This window comes from Trichechus manatus, unplaced genomic scaffold (genome assembly GCF_000243295.1).
Source record: "Trichechus manatus latirostris isolate Lorelei unplaced genomic scaffold, TriManLat1.0 scaffold00338, whole genome shotgun sequence".
NCBI classification, from domain to species: domain Eukaryota; kingdom Metazoa; phylum Chordata; class Mammalia; order Sirenia; family Trichechidae; genus Trichechus; species Trichechus manatus.
Genome location: NW_004444274.1, coordinates 172,117 through 182,085, shown reverse-complemented (window position 1 = coordinate 182,085; position 9,969 = coordinate 172,117). Strand labels below are relative to the sequence as shown.

At 50.0% G+C, this 9,969-nt stretch overlaps 1 protein-coding gene across 1 annotated transcript in view; it reads right to left on the bottom strand.

The window, feature by feature from the left end:
* COQ8B (coenzyme Q8B) overlaps window positions 1-8,520 on the bottom strand; it is a 20,255-nt gene extending 11,735 nt beyond the window's left edge. Inside the window, exons 1-9 of the mRNA XM_004390865.2 lie at window positions 8,512-8,520; window positions 8,014-8,118; window positions 7,762-7,881; window positions 7,576-7,642; window positions 5,756-5,833; window positions 1,861-1,983; window positions 1,631-1,716; window positions 541-681; window positions 378-459 (exon numbers count right to left, since the gene is read on the bottom strand). Of these exons, the coding sequence (XP_004390922.1) occupies window positions 378-459; window positions 541-681; window positions 1,631-1,716; window positions 1,861-1,983; window positions 5,756-5,833; window positions 7,576-7,642; window positions 7,762-7,881; window positions 8,014-8,115 (799 nt within the window). The 5' untranslated portion in view covers window positions 8,116-8,118; window positions 8,512-8,520. The remainder of the gene's footprint in view (window positions 1-377; window positions 460-540; window positions 682-1,630; window positions 1,717-1,860; window positions 1,984-5,755; window positions 5,834-7,575; window positions 7,643-7,761; window positions 7,882-8,013; window positions 8,119-8,511) is intronic.
* Between the last annotated feature and the right edge of the window lie 1,449 nt (window positions 8,521-9,969).

The window sequence follows — 9,969 nt, the reverse complement described above, 5'->3', positions numbered from 1 at the left end:
TCTAGGCCCTCTCTCTCTCTCACACACACACACACCCACACCCACTCCATCTTCCTCAGATGCTTTCTCATGAGCTCTAACGCAAACATGCTGTCCTGCTTACACTCCCTTTCTGCTTCTGTGGCTCCTTTCACACCTACAACCCCTCTCTCTGCACTGCACACCCTCTGTGTGTGTCTGATTCTGAATTTTGGTCTCGGCTTGTCTCTGTGATGTGTTCAGAAGCTCTAAGTTTGTTCTTTTTTCTCACACATACTCATGCTGTCTGGGCTCTCCCTACCTTGGGGTGTCTCTCTCTCACACACGCATACACACAGACACCCACACAGACACCCTGCACCAGGTGCGCGGGCCGCTCTCCCTGCATCCAGCCTCACCCTCTGGCAGGGCCACGCTCATCCTGAGCACTGCCAGCAGGTTCTGGACGTCGCTCTGGATGCTCTGGGCAACGCCCGGGTACTGCAAGGGATGGGGAGACGGAGGGAGTCACTCCTCCCGGACAGCAGGGCCCTGCCCACTCCCACCTTACCTCCCTCTCACCTGGATCTTCACGGCCACCTCTGTCCCGTCCCTCAGCAGGCCCTGGTGCACCTGCCCAATTGAGGCGGCGGCAAAGGGCACCTCCTCCAAAGAGGCCACCTTAGCCTGCCAGTCCCTGCCGAGCTCCTCTTCCAGAACTTTCTGAGGGGAGTGGTCAGAGCAATCACTGTTATGGTTCTGGGCAGCTGTGCATGTTCCTGACCCCAGCACTAACTACAGGGCACTCACCACACACTGTGCCCTGGGCTAAGCTCTCTACTGCTACCCTACTTTACAGGTGAGGAAACTGAGGCTCAGAGAAAAGTCTCTTGCCCAAGGTGACCAACCAGGCAGTGGGGGCTGGGAATCCCAGCCCAGCTTGTGTCTCCCAAACCTGCACTCCCCAGGCTGTGGAGACTGTTATTATTTAGAGTTAATTTACAATAATTCTGTTATACTTGTATATCATAATATTAAAGAAAAACTAAAATTCACTGAGGGTATCCTGGGGCTGGGTCCTGTTCAGAGTAGCTCCGGGCGGGGTAGCAATTCGTCAAGGTCACATGGTGAGTGGGCAGAACACAGACGAGAAGGAAGGCAGTTGCCAGATTCTGGATTCCACACCCTGACTGAGTTATTAGAAGAACAGCTCATGTCTTGGTGCCAGGTGTGGTGCCAACGAATTCACAGACACTGTCTCCTCTAACTTAAAAAGAACAGTGATAAAACTTGCATCTCACTCACGAAGTGTCAGGGGCTGTTCTAAGAGCTTCACACAGACGAACTTATTTACCCTTACGATGTGGGTGTTGCTCTCACTATCCCCATTTCACAGATGATGAAACTGGGGTACAGAGAGGTCAAACCAGGGTTTGAGCCCACGCTGACTGGCCCCTAACTACTGCGCTTCGCTGCCTCATTAGCAGCCCCACCAAAGCCCGGATCGCACCAGGCACCACACGAGGTACTCTTCACCTTCTCGTACAATCATTGCAGCAACTTCAGTAATTCCCATTTTACAGGTGGGGTAACTGAGGCTGAGGCTCAGAGGCATCGAGCTGACCTATGAATCCAAGAGGGTAGGGGGGAGTGGAGCATGCTGGGCACTCACTGTCATCTGCCAGCGGGGCATGAAGTCGGCACTCTGGCGGACTCGCTCAAAGATGCGCTGCATCTGGGGGCTGATGAAGCTGTTGTCTTGAGAGACAGCAGGAGGAGGGAAGCAGTCAGGGAGGAGGGCCCCGGGTGATTATCTGAAGTCGGGGTGTGTTGGTGGGTGGGGTGGGGTGGCACAGAAGTGAGGTCAGGGGTCAGGGATGGAGGGTCATGGTCATACTGTACCCTGAATGCTGAGCATTTGGCCAACCTTGAGGGCGGCCCCCCGAACAGTACACAAGGTCTGTACTATCCTCTCGGCATTGGCTTCAGACAGGAAAGGACTGGAGCCCTGCTGGGAGCCACCCTCTGGGGAGGAGAGAATAATCGTTAGTATCAGAATCACAATAATGGGTGTAACACCACTGCACACCCACCAGAATGGCTAAAATGAAAAAGACAACATCAAGTGTTGGCAAAGATGTGAAGCAACCTGAACACATACCCTGCTGGTGAATGTCACGGCGCAGGCCCTTTGGGAAACAATCGGGAAGTTTCTACTAAAGCTACACATCCGCACACCCGATGCAATTCCTCTCCGAGAGAAATGCATCCATGTGTCCACCAGCGGACAGCACGAGAATGTTCACGGCAGCTCTATTCACAAGAGTCTCAAACTGGAAACAATCCAAGTGACCGTCAGTAGAATGAATGGACAGATTGTGGTACAGGCACGTAGTGGAAAATGGAAGTGGTGAATAAACAATCTCCAGCTACACACAATAACATGGACGTGCCTCACAAACATAATGTTGAGCAAAAGAAGCCAGACTCATAAGAGAACACACCGTCTGATTCCATTTATATAAAGAGCAAAAATAGGAGACGCGAGTGTCAGAAGTGAAGCTAGTGGAGAAGCTAGGGGTCACCGGGAGGGGGCACGAGCAGGGCTCTGGGAACTTCTAGGGCAGCAAATCTCAAAGGTGTGGCCTGGGGGTCCCAGGGGGTCTCCAAGACCCTTCAGAAGGTCAATGAGATCAAGACTATTCTCATAATGATAGTCCGATGCTATCTGCCTCCTTTTTGCTCCCACTCTCCCTTGAGTTCAGTGGACTTTTCTAGAGGCTCTATGGCGTGTACAGACACCATGGCTCTGATGGCTGATGGAACGTGTGTGTACTCCTGTGTTGGAAAAACGTCTCAGCTTTAATCTCTAATACAGTACATTAAATATGGTACATAATACGGTCAAAGCTCTTTGGGGGCCCTCAATATATTTTTTAACAGCTTTACCGTGATATAATTCATATACTGCACAATTCATCCATTTAAAGTATACAATCGTATGGCTTTGAGTATTTTCACAGAGCCGTGCAACCATCGCTACAATTGATTTTGGTACATTTCATCACCCCCAAAAATAAATTCCATGCCTGTTAGCAATTATCCCCCATTTCTCCCTAATCTCCCCAGCCTAAAACCAAAACTCACCGCCTTCGTGTTGACTCCGACACACAGCTACCCTGTAGGACAGAGCAGAATTGCCCCACAGGTTTCTAAGGCTGTAATCTTTACGGAGGCAGACTGCCACATCTTTCTCCCGTGGAGAAGCTGGTGGGTTCGAACTGCTGCCCTTTCAGTTAGCAGCCAAGCACTTAACCGCTGCGCCACCAGGGCTCCTCTCCCCAGTCCTAGCTAATCACAAATCTACCTGCTGTCTCGATAGATGTGCCTATTCTAGACAGTGAACAGAAGAGGAATCATACACTCTGTGGCCTTCCGTGGCTGCCTTCTTTCTTTCAGCAACATGCTCTCAAGGCTCATCCACACCGTGGCATGAGTCAGTACTTCATTCCATTTTATGGCTGATAATAATCCATTGTATGACTATAATACATGTTACTGACTCAGTCATCAGTCTGAAGGGTGTGCAGGGATCTTGAGACCAAAAAATTTGAGAACTACTGTTCCAGGGTTTCTTTTTTTTTTTTTAAATTGTAGTAAAATTATACATAACAAAACATTCACCAATTCAACAATTTCTACACGTGTAATTTAGTGACACTGATGACATTCTTCACGTGGTGCTACCCTTACACCACTATCCTATTCCAAATTATTCCACCACCACTAACAGAAACTCAGGGCTCCCTAAGCAGTAATCCCCCTCTCCCCTCCCCCCACCCCTGCTAAATGCTGACATAAATCTTTGGTTCCATGTATTTGCCTCGTTCAGATGAGATCATTCGGTATTTGTCCTTTCGGGACCGACCTATTTTACTCAGCGTGGCGTTTTCAAGGTTCGTTCATGTTGTGGTGTGTATTAGGACTTCATTTCTCTTTCTGGCTGAGTGATATTCCATCGTATGGCTACACCACATTTTATTTATTCCCTCATCAGTTTTAAGGTTGTGTAGGGATCATAAGACCAAAAAGTTTGAGAACCACTGTTCTTGAGCTTCTTGATCTGGGTGCACAGATGCATCTACTTTGTGAAAATTCATCAAACTGTACACTTATGATATGTGTACGTTTCTGTATACAAATTACATTATGGTTCAATAAAGTATTTATTAATCTTTTATTTATCTTATAAAAGGTGTACTGGGCTATTTACTGAGTGCTCACCCTGGGGCAGGCAGAGTTCAAAGTGTCCTTGTGGATTCTCTAGCTGAATCTCCACAACCACCCCAAGATGTAGGAACTACTAATGCCTTGACTTATAAGGTAAGGAAGCAAGAAACTCAGAGAGGCGCAGTGCCTGGCCACAGCATGAAAGTGGCAGAGTGGGGTGTAGACTTGGGTCTGCTTCATTCGCCTCTACCACCACTTTTTATTTTGAAAAAATCAGACAGAAAAGTTGCAAGTGTAGTACTAAGAACGCCCACCCACCCTCCATCTCTATTCAGCATTGTAACATTCTGCCTCATCTGCTTTGTGTTTTGTGTGTTGTTATGATTATTATTTAGCTGACTCACTGGAATGTATTTGCACACCTGAACTCAACCCTTAAAAGCTTCGTCATTCTTTTCCTAAGAATAACGACATTCTTCTATATAATCACAGTACTTTTACATACCTAAGAAAATTATCACTGATTCATCTACTATCTAGTCCATATTCAAATTTCTCAAATTGTCCCCAATTGTCTATTATAACCACTGACCATTCTGACAGGGATCACAATAGGGGGTCCTAGACAGAGCGAGAGGAAAATGTAGAACAAAATTCACATTCACAAAAAAAGACCAGACTTACTGGTCTGACAGAGACTGGAGGAACCCCAAGACTATGGCCCTGGATATTCTGCTAACTCAGAACTGAAACCACTCCTGAAGTTGACCTTTCAGCCAAAGATCAGACAGGCCTATAAAACAAACAGTAACACACGTGAGGAAGGTGCTTCTTAGTTCGATCAAGTATACAAGACCAAACGGGCAACATCTACCCAAAAGCAAAGCCGAGAAGGCAGGAAGGGACAGGAAAACTGGATGAATGATCGGGGAACCCAGGGTGGAAACGGGGAGAGTGCTGACACATTGTGGGGACTGCAAAATATCGTCACAAAACAATTTATGTATACATTTTTGAATGAGAAACTAATTTGCGCTATAAACTTTGAACTAAAGCACGATAAAATTAGAATAAAAAAAAAAAGCCTATTATAGCTGTTTTTTTTTTTTCCCCCCCACACTGAGATCCAGTCAAGGTTCACACATTCCATTTGTCAGTCGGTGTCTTTTCAGTCTCTTTCTAATCTAGAATGTTCTCCGCTTTTGTTTCAAGTCATAAGCTTTTTGAGGAATCTTACCCACAAATTCTCATCTCTCACATTTAATGCCATCTCTCTTGTACTCAGATCCCCATCGGCACTCCGACTTTCAGCTTTCCTCTCCTGCTCCAAGTTAGAAACTTCACTACCGACGGCTTAAACTGTCTCTCCGATGATATGCTTCTGGTAGTCCCAACCATAACAGCAGCCTAGCCCTGTTCTGAGCGCTTCACGTTGACCCTGAGAAGTAGGTACGTTACCATCACCTCCATTTTCCAGATGAGGAAACGAGCTCAGAGAGGTAAAGCTCCTTGCCCCAGGTCACACAGCAAGACTAGGGTCTGAATCCAGGTGGTGTGGCTCACTCACCTGACTGGAGATGTCCTCCTGGCAGGGTCTTCTTGGCCACCTCAGCCAACGCTCCCAGCCCCAAGCCCACGGCCAGTCCTAGGGGGTGAGAGAGGAGGCTGAGTGTCTGCTCGCCTGGGGCGTTCTCCGCCAACCCTCTCTTCTCAGTCTCTAAGCACTTGTCTCCCCGACTCTTTGTTGCCAGCTCCCTGCATCCCTGTGTCCCCACCTCAGTCTCTTACTCGCTCTCTCCTTGCTAGGGGGGCTACTTCCAGGTGAGGCCACTTTTTTCTCTAGCCCTCTCTCCAGGCTTGTCTCCTAAGCCAGCAGTTCTCAGCCCTGGCTTCACAGTGGTCATCTGAGAAGCTTTTACAAGTACGATGCCCAAACCCCATCCCTGAGATGCTGATTTAACTGACCTAGGGCCTGGTAATTTTTTTTTCCTAAGCCTTCTAGATGGTTCTAGTATGCAGCCAAGGTTACCCTGTAGCCCTTGGGTCGATTCTGACTGGTAGCAACCCTACAAGACAGAGTAGAACTGCCCCATAGCGTTTCCAAGGAGCAGCTGATGGATTCAAACTGCTGACCTTTTGGTTAGCGGCTGAGCTCTTAACCACTGTGCCACCAGGGCTCCACGGCTAAAAACGCCTCAAAATGACGCCCCTGGGTCTCTCTGTTGTCCTGTGACTTCTGTTGCTGTTTCCACCTCCGTCTTCATGCTCGTCTCTCCTTCCTAAGTTAGTTCCTTCTCCATCTTGCCCTCCTCTCAAGCCGGCACACCTGTCGAGGCCTCTGTCCCTCCGTCCCTTCCTTTGACATTCTCTCTCCTGCTCTGACTTCCTCGCTGTCCTTGCCCTAAGAACTTCTTGGGCCTCTCTGCCTCTTTTACTGTCACCATCTCTGTAAATAAGTATAGCTGTTGTTTTCTAACTGCTTTCTACATGCCAGGTACCGTTCTCAGTCCCTGAGTTACATGCATTAACTCATTTTATCCTCACATCGGAAACCCTGGTGGCGTAGTGGTTAAGAGCTCAGCTGCTAACCAAAAAGTCGGCAGTCTGAATCCACCAGGTGCTCTTTGGAAACCCTATGGGGCAGTTCTACTCTGTCCTATAGGGTCACTATGAGTCAGAATCAACTCGACGGCAATGGGTTTGCTTTTTTTAATTCTCACATCCTCATGAGACAGGTTTACAGAAAAATGTCCATTTTACAGAAAACGAAACTGAGGCTCAGAGAAGTTAAGTAACTTGCCCAGAGTCACAAAGTGAGGGCTCAGCAGAATCAGACCTTGAACACAGCCAAGTACCAAAGCTCTAATCACTGCACTCCCCTCTCTCTTTATACTGTTAATCAGTATCTTTAAAACTTGACCCATGATCCGTAGTAAAGACATCTGTATCATAACTGGTACAGACTAACGTATATGTAACGTTTCATGAAACAATACTTTCCGTTACTATACAGGTACACTCATATTTTCTATTCCTTTTCTTTTTTTTAAGGCTGGCTGCAACCCACTAAATTATCTCATGCAGGTTGCAACCTAAAGTTTAAACAATCCTGCTGTATGACCTCAAGGCAAGTCACCTCACCTCTGTCAGCCTCCACTTCCTCAGCTACACCATGGAAACAGAGACTCATAGATTCAGTGTAGTGAAATAATGTGCATACGGGGCCCTGCACCTTCCAGTTCTTCAATAAATGTTGATATCATATACATTCCTATTTCTCTTGGCTTTGTGATTCTCTCCCTCTTCTGTCTTCCCATCTCTGATTCACTCTCTCTCTCACTTTGTTCTGTAAATGTTTAGGTCACAGTATCCCCCAGTCACACCTACCCCCAAAGTTGGCCAAGCGGCTGATGCGGGAGGCAGGCACTTTGCGTTCTCGAGAGCGGTCACTCAGCTGGGAAATAAGGGGAAGGTCTGAGGGTGGGAAGGTGGGCACGCCATTCCCCAAGCTCAGGAGGCCAGCAGCCCTCATGAGACTTCACTAGGCTGGGGGGGGGTAGGGGACAATGATACCTGGAGCCGGGGTGTCTTCCTAGGCCGGGCCTCCCGTGCCCTGCGAATGTCCTCCTCACCCAGGCCTCTGCCAGGCCCGTCCTGATGAAACCTTTGGGCCTGACAACCCCCACAAGTCCCCTGTGAGAGACATGAACTTTGGTAAGGACTGGGGGACATGGAGTCCTTCTAGCCCATTGTGACCCCTCCCTTTTTACCCCCAGAAACTTCCCTCCTCTACCTCTTTCTCATGGGAACCCTCCTCAGCCTTACCCACCAGTGGAGCCCAGGCCCCAGGGCCCCACAAGGCAAACCAATAGTACGGCCCAGCTGTCCACAGGTCCCCCGCAGTAGGACCCCCACCTCCAGCCACATCGCCTGAGGGAGAAGAGGAGGGATTATTCAGGTAGGGGGTCTGGGCTGGCCTCCCTGCTCTGCCAGGCCCCACACTCCTTCTGTGTCCACCCTCTGTAAGACTCCCACTCCCCAAAGACTCCTTCTCCGTTAATAGGCCCTACCCCCCAGTTTCTCCTGGCTCCCCCTCTCGTTGCTAGGAACCCCTAGCTCTTCCTGCGCGCCTCCCAAAACCCACTTTCCCCCAGTCCCACCCCGAGCCGTTGCTAGGGTCCTACCCCGTTCCTAGACACCCACAGATCCTTCAGGCTACCTTTCCCCTTCTCTAAGCACCCCCTTGTTGCTAGGAAACGCCTTCCCCCTGTTGCTAGGCACCCACAATTTCTCCCGTGTCCCCCCCACTCCATTACTGGGTACCTGCCCCCGTTGCTAAGCACCCACGCTCCCTAGCTCCGGGTCCGCAAAGCACGGGTGCTCTTGCGCTTCCGGGAGCCTCAGAACACCCGCCCCCTCCGGTCAGCTAGCCAATGGCGGGGCAGAGGCACACTGGCGGGCACGAAACACGCCCCGCTGTGCGGAAGGGGGCGGAGCTGAGGCGCTAGAGCGGGACCAGAGAGTGGGCGTTGGGGCCTGCTGGGAATTGTTGGGACGCGGCTTGAGTACACACGTGACCTTTTATGCCCTTCCAGTCACCTCCAAGTGCCTTGTACGCGGCAGACCTTTCTGTTCCCTACACCGTCCTTTTTGCCAAGATCCCTCTCCGTTGCCAACCACCTTGCTCTTTTTTTTCCTGGCATGCGCAATACCTCTCCTTTGAACGCACACACTTTGCAGCAAACATACCCCTTGCACATGTAGCCCCTCCACTTTGCACACCTACCCTCTGCTTCAAACACCCACATCCTGGTACCCAACCTCTTCCCTTGCCCATATAAACGCCCTGCCTTTCTTTGCCAACTCTCTGTCTCACACCGCTATGTCTCCCGCGTACACTTAGACTCAGCCCCTGCACACTGGCCCCGTTCCCTCATACGCCTTGCTTTCTCTCTGCTCCCCGCCCACCAAGGGGATGGTGTGAGTGGGAGCCCTGCTTCCTGTAGGCCTGACATTTCCCAGAACGCACTCAGCCAAGATTCCCAGTGCTGAGTCAGGAGACTTGGCATCCTAGAAAAGCCGCTTCCAGCCCGACTGGGGGTGTGTGTGTGTTGGGCGGGGGGAAGCAGGGTTAAAGCTTACTCCTCCCACATACAGGCTGACTCACCCCTCTTATCAGTCTGGAATAGAAGCAGCTGGCTGGGGCACCTCTCCCACTGGGAAAGGGAGGAATGTGATGCTTTCCCCAGTCCTCCCCCTCCTTGTTGGGAATCAGGCCTTCCTAAATGTCCCTGTGCTGTGTGACCTCAGATGAGTCCTCAGCCCTCTCTGGGCCTCAGCTTCCCAGCCTATATGATGTGCCAGGGGGCTCCTGCCTCTGAATTCTCATTGGTCTGTGCAGAGATGACTCATTTTATAGCCTTGCCTCTGTACCTGTGTCCTTCCCTGGGTGACTCAGTTTCAAGACAACACCCCCACTCCCCTCCCCGCCGACAGTGAGGGTCTGACTCAGGAGCTGGGTGACACCTCAACCTTGGGAGAAAAGTATATAAAAAGCACCTATGACAAAAACCAACCCGCCAGGGCTGTGGCTGACTGTGCCAGCCCTGGCACCACACACTTCAAATATATGAGGTCATATCAAATAGCCTAGCTGCTACAAGCAAAAGCTTGAGCATGGTAGACCGCTGAGCCTCAGTGTCCTATTCTGTAAAATGGGGCCATGGCATCCCCTCTTGCTCAATGCTGGTGAGAAAGAAGTGAAATAACTTCTGTAAAGAG